The 21,180-nt window shown below is 39.1% G+C and overlaps 1 protein-coding gene across 1 annotated transcript in view; it reads left to right on the top strand.

The window, feature by feature from the left end:
- The window catches only part of MRC1 (mannose receptor C-type 1), a 106,475-nt gene that overhangs the window by 40,622 nt on the left and 44,673 nt on the right, over nt 1–21,180 (top strand). Inside the window, exons 8-10 of the mRNA XM_039245891.1 lie at nt 11,564–11,721; nt 13,534–13,644; nt 20,844–20,959. Coding sequence (XP_039101822.1) covers nt 11,564–11,721; nt 13,534–13,644; nt 20,844–20,959 — 385 coding nt within the window. The remainder of the gene's footprint in view (nt 1–11,563; nt 11,722–13,533; nt 13,645–20,843; nt 20,960–21,180) is intronic.

Genomic DNA, 21,180 nt, shown 5'->3' with positions numbered 1-21,180 from the left:
GTACAGTAAGGGTCGTGGTTCTTGGGTTTGATGATATTTGGTTCTTGGGTTTGATATTTACAGAGGCACCATTTTAACCTCAGTCGTTCTTGTACTTCATCTCCTCCATTCCTCCTGTAGGAGAAATAGGATTCTTCTTTTGTCTTGGAAAAGATCATACAGTTCTTCGGAAGATTGGAATTGCCACTTTGGGGGAAAGGAGAATGGTTGTTTTATAGCTTCCTTGCTTCAGGAAGCAGAATTCTGGAACTTGACCTTGTTCCTTAATCCCCAGTTGTAGCTTCCTCATCTGTAAGGGAAATAATAATACCTGTTCTTCCTGTGAAAATTTGTTCATACCGTCAAGCATTCAGTAAATTATTCTTATCTGTCTACTTCTGTCTACTATGCCTCACCTTCACTTTGAATTTCTCTATTTTTCCTGGATTAATTGTTCTTTCTTATCTATAAGCTCAAAACAACCAAGGCTGGTAAAAGCATATGAGAGTGAAAATGATGCAGTGCCCATGATTGGTGACCCTCTTGGGCAGGAGTTCTGCCTTGCACCCCATTGGTCTTTTTTTTTTTTTTAATGTTTTTTATTTATTCTTGAGACACAGAGAGAAAGAGCATGAGCTGGGGAGGGGCAGAGAGAGAGGGAGACACAGAATCTGAAACAGGCTCCAGGCTCTGAGATGGCAGTCAGCACAGAGCCCGATGTGGGGCTCGAACCCATGGACCGCAAGATCATGACCTGAGCTGAAGTCGGATGCTCAACTGACTGAGCCACCCAGGTGCCCCCCCCCCCCACACCTCGTTGTTCCTTCTAATGCTAGCTTGTTTGTTCACGAATCTTGGTTCTCTAGACCTGCATTGTCCAGTTCGGTAGCCACTGAGCCACAGTGGGAACTGAGAGCATGAAGCCTGGCTGGTCTGAACTGCTCTGAGCATAAAATACATACTGCACTTTCAAGACTTAGCATGCAAAAATGTAAAACATCTCATTATTTATTTTTTATATATCGATTATATGTTGAAATGATAATATTTGGGATATACTGGGTTAAATAAAATACATCAGTAACATTAAATTTACCCATTTCTCTTTTTACTTTTATTTAACATGGCTACTAGCAAATTTAAAGGTATATATGTGGCACTCACTTGTGGCTTACGTTATGTCTCCGTTAGACAGTATCGCTCTACAGGAGCAGATGATCTTTTGTGGCTGTCCCATGGCACTCATTTTCATTGGCAATCTTCATGTTTTTAGTTATTTTTAAAGGTCCTCTGTTCAGTTTTTGAGGTCCTCAGTATTGGCTGCATTATTTTCACTTTCCTAGTTAGCAAAATCAAAATACCCCACCAGAGGGCTCCAAAGCTATACTAAGTTTTCCTTCCTTCCTTCCTTCCTTCCTTCCTTCCTTCCTTCCTTCCTTCCTTCCTTCCTTCCTTCCTTCCTTCCTCTCTCTCTCTCTTTCTTTCTTTCTCTCTCTCTCTCCATTCCTCCCTCCCTCCCTTCTTTCCTCTCTTCCTTTGTAACATGACAGTGCACAATATCTCAATTGTATTGAGGGGCTAGAATTTTTAAGTATGTGCATTTTTTCCTGTTACAATAATGCAGTCATCGTGGGTGACTGTTCACTTAAATGACTACTGTAAACAGAATCCTGGACTCAAAGATGTGGCAGTCTTAGTCTTTAAGGAAAAATGACTTGAAGGGATTCATGAATTGAAGAGCAAACATTCACTGTATTGAACATTTACTAAGGGAGCACTTCTGAGAACATTTACTACCAAACAAATATGCAAATTAACCTTCATTTGGTAATCTAGTCCCTCTTTAAGCAAGGTGCATTGCTAAATTGCAGTTTGAAAGAGTTTCTGTAAATGGTAATGCAAAGCTGCTGTGCATCACATATATCTTCAGTTCTTTTTCTCAACCACCACTCATCACACCTGCCCCATGCTGGTTCTAGGGTGTACAAGGAGGAATAATGTGGATCTCTGCCTACAAATATCTTTCCCTTCACTTTCCCCAGCTCGTTACTACTAGAGTACATTTTTTCTGCAACGTGAAACCAAGATTTATGAAATTCGCCCGTAACTATTAGTAGTAATAATTAGGATATTGACCACTATTACACGTTGACTTAAATAATATTGTGTGGTATTTGCAGTTTATAGGAACATTATCTCAGATGCTTTCTGGTTCAGAAGAACGCAGTGAGGATGGGTAGTTTAATATTAGTATTAGTATTACTATTATGGAAGTGTTTTTATATATATGGATACTTTGGTTCACGTGATGTGACTTGCCCAAGGTCACACAACTCATGGCAAATTCAGGTGTTGCCTGAAGGGTTCTGAATCTAATTCCCTGTGATCTCCAGAGTATCATGTGCCATCTTGTGGGGGGCAAGCCAGAGGGAGTGGCCCTGGCAGCCAAATGCCGCCGTTGGGGTCTCTGTGGTTCCTTCTTGGCCTTTCTGCCCCCACCCATTCTATTCCCCACGTTAACACATTTTTTGTGCCTGTTTTGTGAGTATTGTCCTTCTTCTGAGCAGTGATTGGCTCCCTACTGTTCATAAAATAGCAGTAAACTGAAATCTTTCAAGGAGTGTATTGTCTGTCAAATCTTCTGTGCCTCGAGCATTTATGTAACATGCTTAGTGCAGGTTTGCTGATGATAAAATGAGACAATCTATTGCATTTTTGTGTGGCTTTGCAGGTACAATTTTTTTAAAAGAATTTTCACACTTAGCTTTATTTTATTTTATTATTTTTTTAATGTTTACTTTTGAGAGAGAGAGAGAGCACGAGTGAGGGAGAGGCAGAGAGAGAAGGAGACAGAGAACCCAAAGCAGGCTCTGCGCTGTCAGCGCAAAGCCTGACCTGGGGCATGATCCCACGAATCGTGAGATCATGACTTGTGCCAAAGTCATACTCTCAACCAACTGAGCCACCCAGGCACCCCTAGTTTTATTTTAAAATGAAAAATGGATTCATATAGTTTGTAGTCGAAAAGCAAACACAACCTGCTTTATCTTTTGTGAATATGCATGCCAAAAATGAAAAACAAATGTTACCTTTATTTGCTTATAACTATGAACTGCTTTTTTATATAGAATGATAGAAACTTCTGTTATAATTAAAACAATCTTCCCTTTTAAATGTTTTCCAAACTCTTTTCTCTCTAGAAAGTGATGTGCCCACTAACTGTCCAAGCCAGTGGTGGCCATATGTAGGTCACTGTTACAAGATTTACAGAGAGGAGAAGAAGATCCAAAGAGATGCCTTGACTGCATGTAGGAAGGAAGGTGGCGATCTAGCCAGTATCCACACCATCGAGGAATTTGACTTTATCTTCTCCCAGCTGGGATATGGTGAGAACCTTTAAATCCATAATATGCTTGGCTCCTCCCACTCTCCACCCATCACTAGAAAATTTAATCATAAATATTAACTTTAATGATTTAAAATTAATAGATTATTTAGTACAATAAATATTAATCACTCATAAAAAGTAGACATTGTTTAGACATTTAAAGAGTTGTTATCACAAAGAGAGAATTTGACTTATTTTTCTTTTAATATGTAATCAATTGATGGACAGTTTTAAAAAAATCCTTTTTGCCTATATAATCCAGATTCAGAGCAGCCTACCTTAAATTTGTCAATAATATTTCATTTATCAGAAGTATTTGTATGTATGTATTTTCTTATTTTTGAGAGGGCATGAGTAGGGGTGGGGGGCAAAGAGAGAAGGAGACACAGAATTGGAAGCAGGCTCCAGGCTCTCAGCTGTTGGCACAGAGCCTAACACGGGGCTTGAACTTGGGAACGGGCAATTGTGACCTAGATGAAGTTGGTTGCTTAACCAACTGAGCCATCCAGGCACCCCTGTATTTTCTTTCTTAATGCCCATATTTTCTCTCACCAGAAACATCTCTAAATCCATACTTGGATTCTCTTTTCTTCTTTTTTTTTTTTTTTTAAGTTTATTTATTTATAGGGAAAGAGAAAGCAAGCAGGGGGAGGGGCAGAGGGAGAGAGAATCCCAAGCAGGCTCTGCACTCCAACTCACCAACTGTGAGATCATGATCTGAGCCAAAATCAAGAGTCAGACTCTCAATGGACTGAGCCACCCAGCTGCCTTTATTTTCTTTGTTAACCTAGCTAGTGCTGTTGCAGTGTTGAGCAGAAAAAGAAACAGGATATTTTATTGGGGTGGTTGGGTGTTGGCCTAAAACCTTAAAAAAAATGTATGCCTCAATTTTAGGTATGTAATTTAAAGATTATAGAGAAGACATACTAAAGCAAAATATTGTGAAGTTTTCAAAAGTTGGTTGTAGCAAAAAAACAAAAAAACAAACAAAACAAAACAAAACAAAACAATGATGGGGAAAATGAGCCGGAAATACTCATCCGGAAGCAGAGGCAGACTAGGAGGAGCCTGATGATAATGGGTGCTCGGCGGTACCTGCTGATTCAATGTTTATCATTTTCTGCTTCCACCCATGGGACTGCTGAACCACCACAGCTGTCCATCCCCAGCCAGCACAACAGAGGAAATGGCTGGTGGCCGGGCGACGACTGCTTCCTGACACTTAGAGCTTGAAAACTGATAGGAGCCCGTGGAGAGGGGAAAAGACCAAACAGTTGACAAATAGACAGGAATTGGGAAAGTTGTCCCAGAGAGACACTGCTGAGACCCCCAGAGCACTGGGGCTTCTACCCCTGGGCCAAGTGGAATTCTTTCTGCTCTGCGCTTAATAGGCCCTGGTAATAGCCTACTGCCGCCTGTATGCAATTTCTCGGTATTGTATATTTACTCATTCTGGAGAAATCACGCTGGGTGATAATAATGGAATGAGGACTGATAGGTCTGAATAATATCATGACATACAAGTCAAGATACTTAGGGCAGCTGATAAAGTGTTACAAGTGAATCAGTGGGAAATGGATTGGTTAAGATGCCTTAGGGCCAAAGACCAAATTTTGCTCTACTTTATGTAGCATGATGCGGTAATGGAAGAAGCTTGTAGGTTTATTGCTATCGTTATGTAGGCAAGCTGAGTGGCAAAGGTTGCGTTTATTTATTTATTTATCAGTTTTTTATTGAAGTATAATTGACATACATTTTATTAGTTTCAGGTGTACAACATATTGATTGTACACGTGTATTCGTTGTGGCACGATCACCACAATAAACCTGGTTACCAGTATTGATTATGGTCACCATGCTGTGCATTACACTTCCATGACTTTTTAAATTTTTATAACTGGAAGTTTGTACCTCTTGAAGCCCTCACCCATCTCCCCCTCCCCCCTATCCTTTGCCTTTACTTCTGGCCACCACACATCTATTCTTTGTATCTATAACTTTTGTTTTCTTTGTGCATTTGTTTTACTTTTTATTTAAGGAAACAAGCTTTTAAAAAATGTTTATTTAGTTTTCAGAGAGAGAGAAAGAGAGAGAGACAGAGTGCAAGAGGGGGAGGGGCAGAGAGGGGGAGACATAGAATCTGAAGCAGGCTCCAGGCAGAGCCTGATGCGGGACTCAAACTCACAAACCGCCAGATCATGACCTGAGCTGAAGTCAGAGCTAAACCGACTGAACCACCCAGGTGCCCATTTGTTTTGCTTTTTAAATTTACATATAAGTGAGATCAAATGGTATTTGTCTCTCTCTGTCTGATTTATTTCACTTAGCATAATGCCCTCAAGGTCCATCTGTGTTGTCTGCGGTTGCAAATGAGAAGATTTTATTCTTTTTTTGAAACAATTTTTTGAATGTTTATTTTATTTATTTTTGAGAGAGGGGGAGAGTGCAAAGAAAGATGGAGAATACGAGTCACAGTAGGCTCTGCCCTGTCAGCCCAGAGCCTGACACAGGGCTGGATCTCGTGAACTGTGAGATCATGACCAGAGCTGAAATCAAGAGTCAGGTGTTTAACCAGCTGAGCCACCCAGGCACCCCTAGACAGATTTTTCTTTTTTATGGCTTTGATAGTATTCTAGTGTGTATGTGTGTGTGTGTGTGTACACCTACAATGGAATATACATATATACATACCATATCTTCTTTATTCATCCCTTGATAGACACTTAGGCATTTCTCTATCTTGGTTATTATAGATAATGCTGCAATGAATATGGGGGTGCACGTATCTTTTTGAGTTAGTGTTTGTGATTTTTTTGAAAAATGCCCAGAAGTGGAATTGCTATATCATATGGTAGTCCTGTTTTTAATTTGTTGAGGCACCTCCATACTGTTTTCCATAGAGGCTGCACTAATTTACATTCCCACTAATAGTGCATGACGGTACTCGCCACATCCTTCTCTCCACATCTTCACCAACACTTGTTTTTCTTGTTCTTTTAAGAATAGTCATTCTAATAGGTGTTAGGTAATATCTCATAGGATTTTAATTTGCTTTCCCCTGATGAATGGTGATTTTGAACTTCTTTTATTATGTGTCGTTGGCCACCTGTGTTTTCTGGGAAATTTCTATTCAGATCTTCTGCCTATTTTAAAATCAGATTATTTGGTTTTTTTGTTACTGAACTGTATGATTTCTTCATATAGTTTACCTATAAACCCTTAATGAATATATGATTTTCAAAAGTGTTTTCCCATTCAGTAGGGTTGCGTTTTCATTTTGTTGATAATTTCCTTTGCTGTGCAGAAGCTTTTTAGTTTGATGCAGTCCCATTTGTTTATTTTTGCTTTTGTTGCCATTGCCTTTGGAGTCAGATCCAAAAAATATTACCAAGAGCAATGTCAAAGAGCTTACTGCTAATGTTTTCTTCTAGTAGTTTCATGGTTTCCAGACTTATATTTAAGTTTTTATTTTGAATTAATTTTTTGTGTATAGTATAAGATAGTGATCCTGTTTCATTCTTCTGTAAGTGGCTTCCAGTTTTCCTAAAACCATTTACTAAGGAGACTATGCTTTCTCCAATCCATGAGCATGGGCTATGTTTTTATTTGTGTCTTCTTCAGTTTCTTTCATCAGTATCTTATAATTTTCTTTTACCTTCTTGGTTAAATTATTCCCAGTATTTTATTCTTTTTGATGCAATTTAAAATGAGATTGTTTTCTTAATTTCTCTATCTTATAGTTCATTGTTAGAGTATACAAAAAGGCAACAGATTATTATCAAATTGATTTGTATCCTGCAACTTTATTGAATTTATTAAATCTAAGAGGTTTTTGGTTTTTTTTTTTTTTGTTGGGTTTTTTCTTTTGGTGGAGTCTTTGGTGTTGTCTAGAAGATCATGTCATCCCAAATAGTGATAGTTTTACCTCTTCCTTTCTAATTTAGATGCCTTTTATTTTTTAGTCCTGCCTAATTGCTTTGCATAGGACTTACAATGTTATGTTGAATAAAAGTGCAAAAGTGAGCACCTTCTCTCTTTTTATATGACTGAGTCTAGCTAAAGGTTTGTCAGTTTTGTTTATCTTTGCAAACAACCAGCTCTTAGTATCATTGATCTTTTTTGTTGTCTTTTTAGTCTTATTTGTTTTTGTTTTGATATTTTTTATTTCATTCCTTCCACTAACTTTGGGTTTTATTTGTTCTTCTTTTTCTAGTTCCTTTAGGTATAAAGTTAGATGTTAGGTTTCTTTTTGTAGTTGATTTCTGGTTTCATTCCATGATGTCCACCTTTGTAAATTTAATGACACTTACTCTGTGGCCTAGCATGTGATCTGTCTTGTGTATTTGAGGAGAATGTATATTCTGCTGTTTTTGGATGGAATGTTCTGTATATGTAAATTACTTATCTCCATTTTTTAAGTTTTTTTCTTGGGTTTTATCTTGCTTCTTTATTCTTTCTTTCTTTCTTTTTTTTTTTTTTTTTACTTATTTGGAACATATTCCTCTGTTTCTCCATTTTGTTTGACTCTCTATGTTTGATCCTGTGTATCGAGTGAAACAACAATCTCTCTGTATTAAAGTGGTGGCCCTGTATGGGCATTATCCTTACCATTTAACTTTACTTTGCTCATTAGTTGTTTCTTGAACTTTCCCTCCAGTTGTTTCAGGCTTATGGAGCCCAAACACACAGTCCCTCTTTGCTACCAGAGCACAGGATTCCATGGGCATCTTTTATGCTGGCTGTGCATGGAAGGGCTGTGAAGAGGTGGAGTGCTGCCTGCTGTTTCTGGGACTGCAGTCGTGGGATGGGATTTGGGGCCCTCGCCCCTGCTTCTGGAAGGGCTGCAGCACGGTGGTGGGGTGGGCACTGGCTGATCAGATGGATGGTGCAAAAATGGTGCCCACCAGTGCCAGCACCAGCAAGGCAGAGGAAGAATGTAAAAATGGTCCCTGTTACTTTCTTTTTCTCTGGAGAGAGTTCCAACAGACTTTTGCCTCTCTGGCAGAAGCTTTAGGATTAGCAAATGAATCTCCTTTGCATATGATCTAGGCTCTACTTTTTTCCTGTGCCCTGGGGTGGATAAGTGTGCATGCGACACCTTCACGAGTAGAATCTCTGTTCCCTACAGCCCTATGGTTCTCTTGGATTTAAGCCCCATTGGTCCAGATGTTTGGGGGGGCTCATCTCTCCAGTACACTCCTGAGAGTGGAGGTGCCTGGTGTGAGACACAAACCTCTTCGCCCCGAGGAGGAGTTCCATATCTGTGAGACCTTGCTGATGGTGGGTCGCTACACCCTGGTGGAGTTTTTGGCAAGACTAGGTCTCTGTTTCTCCTACCTGTCTCATTATGGCCTTTCAGTTTTCATCAGGGAGCAGTTGTTCAACTAGTTCTTAGGTTCCTTCCAGAAGGAATTGTTCCAGATGTAGCTATAGATTTGTATGCACGGGAGGACGCTAGTTCAGGATCCTCCCATGCTGCCATCTTGAACCGCCTCACACACAGGTTGCGTTTAAATTCAGCTGAGAAATTAATAAATTTTCACTAGGGAAATCTGCCCCCCCCTTTTTTTTAAATCATGGATACAACTTCTTTCTTTTATTTTTTTAATGTTTTTTATTTATTTATGAGAGAGAGAAAGACAGTGTGAGCAGGGGAGGGTCAGAGAGAGAGAGGGAGACACAGAATCTGAAGCAGGCTCCAGGCCCTGAGCTGGCTGTCAGCACAGAGTCGGACATGGGGCTTGAATCCACAAACCAGGAGATCCTGACCTGAGCCAAAGTCGGACGCTTAACCAACTGAGCCACTTAGGCGCCCCATGACTTCTTTATTTAAAACAGCAAAAATAATATTGATAAAAGTAAAGAAATGTTATAAAATTCTTATTTCTGAATCAAAAGCCTAGAAAAACTAGCTAGTTGAGAGAATATCTTTTTTTTTATGTTTTACTTATTTCTGAGAGAGAGAGAGAGAGAGAGAGAGCAGGGGAGGGTCAGAGAGAGAAGGAGACACAGAATCTGAAACAGGCTCCAGGCTCTGACTAGCTGTCAGCATAGAGCCCAATGCGGGGCTCGAACCCACAGACCATGAGATCATGACCTGAGCTGAAGCCATGATCAGAGGGCATAATCGGCTTAATCAACTGAGCTTAATTGGATGCTTAATCGACTGAGCCACCCAAGCGCCCTGAGAATTTTTTTTTTCAATATTTTTTTTTAAATTTTTAAAATTTATTTCTAGGAGAGAGCGTGAGCAGGGGAGGGTCAGAGAGAGAGGGAGTCACAGACCGAAACAGGCTCCAGGCTCTGAGCCGGCAGTCAGCACAGAGCCCGACGCGGGGCCTGAACCCAGGAACCGTGAGGTCATGACCTAAGCGAAAGTCAGACGCCCAACCGACTAAGCCACCCAGGCGCCCCTCAATATTTTTTATATTGATTGTGGAAATGGACTGGAGAAATTGGGACTCACAGACCTAAGTTATGACTGCCTCAACTAAGGCAACTTCCCTTACAGATTCATAACCATTGGTTTAACAACTTTTTACACTTGTGTATTATATATTTTTACAGAGTGTAGGCCGTGCTTAGGAATTATAAAAGCTAGAGGGGGGTGCACAATTTAGTGAGAACTCAACACTTTATTTTAATTGTGGGACTTGGAAGTTTCGGGTTTTATTTTTATTTTATTTATTTATTTATGAGAGGGGGAGCTTAGGTTTTTATTAGTTTTGAACCTAAATCCTGAAAGGAAAGGTCATATGAGGTGATTTTAAGCCTCTATTTGCTGCCCAGAAGATCACGATCTGCCAAATTAAGTGAAAGGAAAAGGGGATCGTTCTGGCACGGTCATCCATGCCTCATGGTGCTGGAAACATCTGCCGGGTCTGGCAATGGGCCAATCAGGGACTTCTCCAAAAGCAAGTTGAGAGACAACTTTTAGGAGGAAGAGACCAAACCATTTAGGGAAATTCCTATACAGTGTGGCATTTTTCTCATTTTCTACTACAACATCATCTTTAGAGCCCTTTGGCAAGTAATTTTATTTTTACCACCTAAAGAACAAAAGTCATGTATTCATGATGAAATTTCCAGTAGTACAAGTTAAACAGATATTGAATTGTGCATTCATTAATTTTTTTAATTTGCAAATGTATATGTTTCTAGGCATGAAGACTTAGGCCTTACATGTCGTTCCATTTTAGTTATAATATGTAGAATTTTTAGAATTATAACTACAGATAAGATCAATAATGTTCATAGAATTTTAAAGCAAAATGATGACATTTTATGTCTGTACCTGGTTGGGTTTTTTAAATGTTTATTTGTTATTTAGTTGAGTCTTTCTGGTATTTTGTGGTCAAAATGATTGCAGATTCATTTATATTTATAGACTAATAAATAAGTCCTAAATGTCAGGAGAGACAGCTCAACTCCTCAGTTTATGTATCTTCTCACTCCTAGGATAGTTATGAAGAGTTAGTGAAAACATCCAGAATGTTCTTAATAACAACAAAGTAAAATAGAAGTGGTTTTTAGTAGTACTTTAAAACATTCATGAGGGGTGTCTGGGTGGCTCAGTCTGTTAAGCATCCAACTTTGGCTCAGGACATGATCTCACAGTTCGTGGGTTCGAGCCCCGCGTCAGGCTCTTTGTTGACAGCTAGCTCAGAGCCTGGAGCCTGCTTCAGATTCTGTGTCTCCCTCTCTCTCTGACCTTCTCCTGCTCACACTCTCTCTCTCTCCTTCTCTCTCTGTTTCTCAGAAATAAATAAAATATTAAAAAAAATAAAACATTCATGAGATTTAATAATACTCAAATAGATTAATATGTAAGTAAGCTGTCATGTTTCCAATATGATGAGTGCAGTTTGTATGGAAAGTTATTTATAACAAAAAAGTAACTTCACAGACTAGAGGGTAATGATGAACAAAGCTCATTTTAGCAAGTCCCAGGAGATATAAGTCACACTTGCACAATAAAAGATGCACTTTGCTTCCACAATGTAAAGAATACACTTGACAACATAAAGTGCAGTTGACATCTCAGATTAACACTCAAGAGGATGATCTTTTATCTGTTATAATATTAAGGGAATAGAGCTTTTGTTAATAAATCAGGGAGCCTTCCTTTCTGCTAATCTCCTGATTTTAGGAAAGAAAACATGTGTACATTGCTTCTGTGTTTTTCTTCCTGTTTAGAGCAAGATGATGAGTTATGGATTGGCTTAAATGACATCAAGATCCAAATGTATTTTGAGTGGAGTGATGGCACCCCAGTAACATTTACTAAATGGCTTCGGGGGGAACCAAGCCATGAAAACAACAGGCAGGAAGATTGTGTTGTAATGAAAGGCAAGGTAAGGCACATTTATCTGCTGATACCTAGCAAAAGCCACAGGGTATTTTCTGTTCTGCCTCACTTATTCCATATTATTGTTCAGGTTGTTTCTAGTCTAGGTGATCTATCTACGTATATTTCTATTGTTTAGCAAAGTCAAATTTTCAAGGGGACTAGAAAAGCAGCAGGTGGACACTTTCGGTGCAAGGATGAAATTAACCAGTAACCAGTATTCATACCGTTCTTGTGGGAGTTCTAAATGGCTATTCGTACAACTTGACCGATCACATTAGAGCTTTGGCTTGATTTTTGACTGCTTGCTCTGAGTAGATGCACTTAGATCTGGGTTTCACGGTCTGCAGTCTGTACTTGGAGAGCTACATTTGTTCTTTTAGGGGACATGGAGATGTCAAATATGAGACGATTGCTTCCACGTCCTAAATAGGACGTTAGTGACTGAAGAATATCATCAAATTATCTTTTATTAATGGGTGATGAGCACAGTGGTTAAGAGACTGGGTCTGGATACCTAGCTTATTTTCTCATTTATAAAAAGGGCATACTAATTGTACCCTGCTTAACGGTGAGTCTAAAGATTTAATGGGTTAATGCATATAACAAGCACCATGACTGATCCAAACCAATTGTTCAATAAGTATTAGCTGCTGTTTTGTCATTGTGGTTGTTTTCATTGTGATTGTTTTTAAATGTTTATTTTTGAGAGAGACAGAGAGATAGAGTCTGAGCAGGGAAGGGGCAGAGAGAGAGAGAGGGAGACACAGAATCCGAAGCAGGCTCCAGGCTCCTAGCTAGCTGTCAGCACAGAACCTGATGCAAAGCTCAAATTCACGAATCGTGAGATCATGACTGAGCCAAAGTCAGACACTTAACCAGCTGAGGCACCCAGGCTCCCCTCATTGTGAGTAATAGAAAGCCCAAGAAGAGGGTAGATATAAACTACTGAAAGGAGAGGCAGAAGTGTGTCCTGGGAAGAGGAAACCAGAAAGCCTCATTCTTAGGAAGAACTGAAGGAGAATATGGCTGAAAGCATGGAGTTAGAGGTGGATAGGCAGGTAGGAAGGCTATGGAGTGTTGAGGTTGAGAAAATATGACTTAGTTCAGGAGTGGCAAGACCGACTTTTCAGTTTATAGCTAATACTTTGGCTGAAGGTTGAGTACCAGATGGCAGTGGGTTGCAACTGAGTGAGAAATGAGGAATTAGAGGCAGACAGTAGAGAAGACATTTTTCCAGGGGGCTAGCAGTTACCTGAAGGAGAGGGGAGGTCATTTTGATATGAAGTCCTTGAGGAAGGGGGAGAAGGTGGAATTTGAAGCAGGGTGGGAAGTGGAGCCATAGACTCGCAAGGACGCTCCTCACTACAAATTGGAAAAAGGAGGAGAGATGATTGGTTTCAAGGTGTGTTTCCAAGTTTGGCGTGTTGGGTGAGGGAGTTTCTCTGGACGGCTTTCTCTGTACTTGGTTAACTTAAAAACAGCTGACGGGGGATGCTTCATGTAGACCTTCCGTTGGCATAATCACTTTGGGGCTTACAAGCATTCTTAGTTTCTCTCTAGATCCTTCTACACAGCGGCACAGACAGCCACAGTATCAAAACCTATTGGGGCTCCCATCTCTTTTTACATCTTTGTAGCCAGAGTCAAATTTGCTGTTTACTTATAACATGTCAATTTGCCTTTCCTTTTCAGAGATGCCATTTTTCTCTTAAGAATCTCGAATCTTTGTTTTTCCTTCCCGAGACACCAGGACCAGAAAATGGCCTCAGAGTCAAGCAGCCGATAATCATCCATTTTTCCTCTTTGCTTTCTGTAGGATGGGTACTGGGCAGATAGGGCCTGTGAGCGGCCTCTTGACTACATCTGTAAGATGAAATCTCAAACCCAACCTTCTGGAACAATAGAAGTAGAAAGAGGCTGCCGGAAAGTGAGTATACAACATATGCAGTTATTTCAGACCAGCAAATATTCCGTGATATCTTGGCTTTATTTTTTGCCTGGCAAAGTGCTGTATTACTGTCGTAGGGAGCCAAATGTTCTAACTTTTTAAACGTTTGACAGTTTATTGGCAGATTTTGGTATTTGTTGTCCGTGAAGCCTTCTTCATGTGCTCTCTATAGCTAATCTGGATGCATGTGATCAGCGACAGCTTTCCGAACGTCGCCAGAATTCTCCCACCCCAAATGGGGGAGCGAGAACAGAGAATACAACCACACACCTATGGAGTCTTGTGAGGGTAACGAGAGTCGGATGGGTTCTGGTCCTGGAAAGAAGGTCACTGAGGTGTTGGTAGTCGATGATCCTATAGGTTGTAGGAACATTTCCAGAAGATAACCTTGAATTTCAGACAACCAACTCTCCTGTCATTTTTCTCCATTTATAATATTTTTGAAAAGGCTGCATCTAATGGGGATACTTCCCAGTAGATCGCTGCAGTGGGAGGCGGGAGACCCAGGAGCCTGTAGCTTCCAGCAGTCATCAGTTAAAGTGGATAAAGCCTGGCCATCTTCCTGCACATCACCCTCACCTGTGTCGCAGTTGGTGTTACACTTCCCTGTAACTCTTCTAGTTCTTTGAGGTTGAAGCAAATGATCTCTGTGAAACAGTGTCTAAACACATAAAGAAACTACGAAATACAGAGTGCATGGTTATCGTTTTCCTGTTTAACTGCTGAATTGTGTGTCTTCCTCTTTTTTTTCCCTTTCTCACTTCTCTTGGATAAAAATAAAGTAGAAACTGATTTTCTTTCCAAGCATGTCATGTTGTGATCAGATCATCTTATAACAAACACCAGACGGCCGAGAGTTCATGAAACAGAATTCAGTACTGTCCAAATAAACCAGAAAGAAACATTGAGCAGGGGCGCCTGGGCGGCTCAGTCAGTGAAGCGTCCGACTTTGGCTCAGGTCATGATCTCATGGCTGGGGAGTTCGAGCCCCATGTTGGGCTCTGTGCTGACAGCTCAGAGCCTGGAGCCTGCTTTGGATTCTGTGTCTTTCTCTCTCTGCTCCTCCCCACCTCCCTCTCTCTCAGAAATAAATAAACATTTAAAAATTTAAGAAAAACATTGAGTGGATACAGAAAATCAGAGACTGTTAGAGACATAAAGGATCTTTGTGGTGATCAAAATCCTGCCTTTAATTTTTATGTTCTGGATATTCAGCCCCGAGAAGCTTGGACTTGCTAAGAGTGCCTGAAGCAAGGCTAGTACCCCAGCACCTTGACTTCAGGTCTCTACACTTAGACTACCTGGTTCACTACCGGTGCACTTATGTAGTCTTTGCCTAATCATACGCACAGGTGTTTATGTGTGTATTATTGTAATTTTCTAGAAATAATACATAGTCCTTCACTTTTATTACTTCTATACAATTAATCAAAGTTTATCTATGTAGCAGAGTTTGTATATGTAGTCTAGTAATTGTCATATCTACAACATGTAATAAAATTCAATTTCATCATTAGGACGGTAATAAGATATATTAAAAAAATACCCACAAGTGTTTGTTGAGTGTGGTTATTCAGTCAATGATCTGAAAGGATAAATGCTATGCTCCTGATTAGACAGAAGAGAAAACTGAAGCTCAGAGATATTAAATAATTTGGCCAGTTTAAAAATACCTGCTGAAGGCAGTGACTTCTTCAGAGAGCTAGGAAGAGTAGAAAAATAAAAATCCACTCACCGGCAAAGAAAGAAAGACAGCAAGATATTTTCTTTTTTTTTTTCTGGGCTGGGGCTGATCTCCAGTTCGTTTTTCAATTCATTGCTACCTTTGTGGGAAATCTAGTACAAACGGGCCCTGAGTTGCGGATATTCCTGGATGTCTGACGGAGGCAAATGTGAAGTCTCTTTACACAGAAGTTCCCTTTTCCAGGCTGACGAGGAATCTCTCAGATGAGTTTGAAACCCGAAATTATAAAATCTGCTACCAGGAGCTTTAGGTGGTAGAATTAGTGGATATGCCATTCAAATGAATGTGTTTTTCCTTTAATGTGTATTTATTTATTTTGAGGGAGGGGAAGGGGCAGAGAGGAGAGAGAATGCCAAGCAGGCCCCTTGCCATCAACACTGAGCCTGACTTGGTGCTTAATCCCATGAACCATGAGAGCATAACCTGAGCCAAAATCAAGAGTTGGGTGTTTAACTGACTATGAATATGTTTTTAAATATTTGCAGAAATTTAAAAAAGTGAATTTAAAACATTGGACCAACCAAGTTTTTTTTATCTAGTGCTTTCATTATGATTTGCTTCCAAATATTTTTTACTTCCATTAAGATTTCTTTGATCCTTGAATTATTTAGAAGAGCGTGTGTGTGTTGGGGGGGGGGAGTCGGTTGGTGGTAGTGATGGTAGGGATTTTGTTTGATTTTTAGTTTTTAAATAGAAACTCTTGATTTTAATTTCACTGCATTGTGGTCATATAAAGTTTTGGTTGTTGTTACTTGTTGAGACTTTATGATCTAGTTAATAGTCAGATGTTGTAAATATTCAGTGTGTGCTTGAACAGAATGATCTTTGATTGTTGCATTTGGGGATCTTTCTATGTTGACTAGATCAACTGTAGCAATTTATATTATTCAGATGTTCTGCATTCCTAGTATTTTGCCTCCTTGACAAAATATTCTCTTTACCAGTCCTGTCAGTCTTTCTTTTATATACTTTGTACTGCGTTATATCCTCTTGATGCATCAGCTCTTGATAGTGTAACGACTTTACTTATTCATACTAGTGCTTCCTTTAACCAGAAAGTCCATTTTAAATTAATTGCCACAGAAGCTATCTTTTGCTTGGGATTTTTCTGGAATCTCTTTTTTTCTGACTGATTGCTTTCAATAGTTCTATATCATTGAATGGCTCTTTTAAAAATATATCTGCATTTTTATTTTTTATCTCCTTTGAGGAACTCTTGGTTTTTTACTGGCAAACGTGAGTTTAGATTTTTGTTTTGCACATTTATATATTTGTGTTTGTTTTTACCATCTTATTTTGAGCTTTATTTTGTTCACTGTTCTGTGTTCTCTCCTGTCTTGTTTGTCTTTTCTTGCATTCCATTAGTTCTCTTGAATATTTTTATCCCATTTTTCTACTCTATGGGTTTGGGGATGGTTCTCTTTCTATTTTTTTTAATGGTTAACCTTATGTTTTTAACACACATTTCTGACTTGAAGTTAATCAACATCTCTCTCTGCTTCCTGGACAAAATAAAGTTTATTATTCATTTAAACATTAAAAATTTTTAAATTTTTTTAATATTTATTTATTTTTGAGAGAGAGAGAGAGAGAAAGACAGAGTGTGAGTGGGGAGAGACAGAGAGAGAGACATGAACAGAATCCAAAGCAGGCAGGCTCTGAGCTGTCAGCACAGAGGCTGAAGCAGGGCTTGAACTCACGAACTGTGAGATCATGTCTTGAGCCAAAGTCGGATGCTTAACCAACTGAGCCACCCAGTTGCCCCTAAAATATTTTTTAAACTTGCAAATCATGTTAAACTCTCAAGAAACTGGAAAACAGAGTACAGAGAATTCCCTCTGTGACCTCTGGTGAGAACTTCTCATGTGAGGAGTAAAATGTTAAAGCTAGGTGATACATGGATATAGTATATTAACTAAACTACACATCTTCTGTTTGTTTTTTTAATAGGAACATTAATGTGTATTTATCTCACAGGATTCTTGTAAGAATTAAATATGTAATACTGATAAACCTCTATTTTTAGAGTCTATCTCTAATTTTATTTTTTTAGAGTATATTTTTAAAATTTTATTTCAAGTCAATTAGTTAACATATAGTGCAATAATGGTTTCAGGTATAGAATTCAGTGATTCATCACTTACATACAACACCCAGTGCTCATTCCAACAAGTGCCCTCCTTAATGCCCATCACCCATTTAGCCCATCCCCCCACCCAAGTCTCCTCCAGCAACCCTCAGTTTGTTCTCTGGATTTAAGAGTCTCTTATGGTTTGTCTCCCGTTCTGTTTTGATCTTATTTTTCCTTCCCTTTCCCTATATTCATCTGTTTTGTTTCTTAAGTTTCACATATGAGTGAAGTCATATGATACTGATCTTTCTCTGATTGACTTATTTTGCTTAAACTACACATCTTGTTAATTTCCCATTCTTTTAACTTCCCATCTGGAAATAGTTATCATTGCTGTTAGTACAGGCATTTAGACCTGGACTCACTTAGACATTTACTGGTTCTTTTGCTCAGTGTAGGCTTTTAGCCCTTTTGTTTCTCCTAATTTAAAATTCCTTCTTGACAGATAAAACTTTCAGTGATTTCACTGGTGATTTGGGAGTGGAAAACTCTCTGTCTTTATCTGAAAATGCCTTGATCCACTCTCACCTTGCATAGTAACTTGGGGAGATTGTTTTAAAATGCTGTGTGTGTGTATGTTTGTGTGTGTGTGTGTGTGTGTGTGTGTGTGTGTGTGTATGTATATACACTTCTGTATATGTGTGTATATATATATATATAGTACATGTATATACTTTAAAGTGGGCTCCACACCCAGTGTGGAGCCCAACATAGGGTTTGAACTCGACCTGAGCTGAGATCAAGAGTCAAATGCTTAACTTACTGAATGACTCAGGATTATTTCATTTTCTCCTGGCCTTTATTTTTGCCATTGGAATTTCTATTATTAGACTAATTCTTCTTTTTAACTTTCTTATTAAAATTTTTTTAATGTTTATTCATTTTTGAGAGAGAGACAGAGACAGGTAGAACACAAGTAGGGGAAGAGCAGAGAAAGGGAGACACAGAATCCAAAGTAGGTTCCAGGCTCCCAACTGTCAGCACAAAGCCCAGTGAGGGGTTCAAATCCACAAACCACAAGATCATGACCTGAGCCAAAACCGAGAGTTGGACGCTTAATGGACTGAGCCACCCAGGCACCCCAAAAATTGGGATGCTTGACCAACTAAGCCACCCAGGCGTCCCTAGTTCTTCTTTTAAAAAAAACGGTTACTTGTATTTTCTCTCTGAATGATTTTAAGATGTACTCATTGTCTTTGCCATTCTGCAGGCTTTTAATACAGTATGTTGAGATTTAGATTAATTTTCTTCTTTTTGGTACTCAGTGTGCTTCTTCATTTTCAGAATTTATCTCTTTCTTTTTAAATCTTGAAAATTATTGGGGTGCCTGGGTGGCTCAGTCGGTTGAGCTTCCACCTTTGGCTCAGGTCATGATATCCTGGTTCATGGGTTCGAGCCCATTGTCAGGCTCTGTGCTGACAGGTCAGAGCTTGGAGTCTCCTTAGGATTTTGTGTCTCCCTCTCTCTCTGCATCTCCCCCTTCATGTTCTGTCTCTCTGTGTCTCTCAAAAATGAATAAATGTTTAAAAAATTTAACTATAAATCTTGAAAATTATCAGTCATTAATTTTATTTGGTGATTCAATGTTTCTTAGGTTGATTTTCCACCTTCTCATTCTATTCTGTGTTTTCTCTCTGTGTTCTTAAATTGCTTTTCATAAGTTCATCCCTCTGCTACATTCATTCAATTGACTAATCTTTCTAAAACCACATTTCTATATTTAATCCGGCCACTGAGTTTTTAACTTTATGGTTTTCTTTTCTAGAAATTCTGTTTGTTATGTCTTTACATTCTCTTCTTCTCTGTTCATAACGTTTTGTTCTTTCATTATTCGTTCTGCTTCTTTGTCTTCTTTTGTTTTCTTTTGTTATAGCATCTGAAGCATGCTTACTTCTATATTTTTTTTCCAGAAAGTCAACTACTGACTTTCCCTGAATGTGAGCCTCACATGGTTTGTAATTTTTGTTTCAATCAGTGCCCATCCCCTCCCCTCCCTAAGCCTTAAATGCCATAGTCTTACATGACCTCTATTGTGGAAATACTTCTCTTGTGTGTTTCTGCATTTGACTTCTCTGAATGACTAGGAATTTCTCCTTTTGTAGACTGAGATTTATTTTATGTTTTTGGCTGTGGCTTTCAATGCGATGCGAATAGTGTCGAGTTGGGACCCTCCCATCTCTGGCACAGAATTGGTAGTTCTTTTTAACAGAAGAATTTTTTTCCCTGCCCCAAGAACCCCAGGAAGATGACAAGAAACTGTCATTTCTTGGTTCAGTGAGTAGAGTGTTTCACTGTCCTTTTTTCGGTGGGGCTCCCCTTAGTGGGTACCATCTTTATGTAAGGACTTCAGTCCCACTCCCCTGCCTCAGGGGGGCTGATGGCCAAGTACACTCATTCGTGTGGAGATTAGTACCCCTGTCCCAGACCCTAGTACCTTAATCTGAGTTTGGTGCACAGCAGGGCAAGTACAGCATCAGCTTGAGTATTTCCCATTCTAGTGTTTTAGCTTTCTGTAGATTTTTGGTTCCTAGAGATATCCTCTTCTTTGTCTTGAACTCTAGTATGGAAGTTTTTTTCTTTATTGTTTTTCTTTTAAATTTATTTATTTATTTTGAGAGAGGCACACAGAGAGAGAGAGGGAGAGAGAGAATCCCAAGCAGGTTCCATGCTATCAGCACAGAGCTGGAAGAGGGGCTCAATCTCACAAACTGTGAGATTGTGACCTGAGCTAAAATCAAGAGTCAGGATGCTTAACCCAGTGAGCCACCCAGGTGCCCCTATTGTTATGTTTTTATTTAGCATTTCTGTGTGTTTTATGGATGGGAAAGGAGCCATGCCAAATCGTGTTGCCAGAAGTTTGATATGTATTCTTCCAGGGCCAGATGATACAGTTTTATAGTCATCATCTTTTTTTTTTTTTTTTTTTTGACTTCAGTAGGCAACTAGGCTTGCTACTCTACAGTTACTTCCTGTGGTTACCTATTCTGATACTGAAATCTTGGGTATTCTGTTCCGTTTCCCCAGTAAGCATTTCACAAATCGCTTTTGTTAGACAATGTCTCAGAAGTGGAGAGAATGAATGCCCTGCCCCTAGTTTTGTGTCATAATTTGTCATATGAAGAACAATACACTTCTACTCTTTTCTTTATTCACATAAATAATTGTCATTGCATCTCAAACTTTTCAGATTTGTGCTCTTTAGATACCTTTGTTATTTGACAATTTATGTTTCATGATGGGGGAGTTATTAAAATAATTTTATTTAATAAATATCCATGATAATCTGCTTGATAACATTAATAGGGCTGGAAAAGACATGGCTTCTACTGCTATTTGATTGGACACACACTGTCAACATTTACAGAAGCAAACCAAACCTGTGTAAATGAGAAGGCTTACTTAACAACTGTTGAAGACAGGTATGCAACTATTTTAATTCTATTTTAATGCATGTCAAATAATGAAATGTTCCCAGAGAAGCCTAAGTATCAACACGCTCTAAATTTCTGTAAATTACATATGATCTTGAGGTATGATTTGCAGAAGTAGTAGCATTGAAAATTATGCTACATCCAAAGAATCCGTATTTAGCTTCTTCATTGTAAGTACTATAAAATATTTTGCTCCTTTTAGAACTCAA

Source organism: Hyaena hyaena, unplaced genomic scaffold (genome assembly GCF_003009895.1).
Source record: "Hyaena hyaena isolate Hyena2069 unplaced genomic scaffold, ASM300989v1 scaffold_277, whole genome shotgun sequence".
Taxonomy (NCBI): domain Eukaryota; kingdom Metazoa; phylum Chordata; class Mammalia; order Carnivora; family Hyaenidae; genus Hyaena; species Hyaena hyaena.
This window is presented reverse-complemented; position numbering and strand designations above follow the sequence as displayed.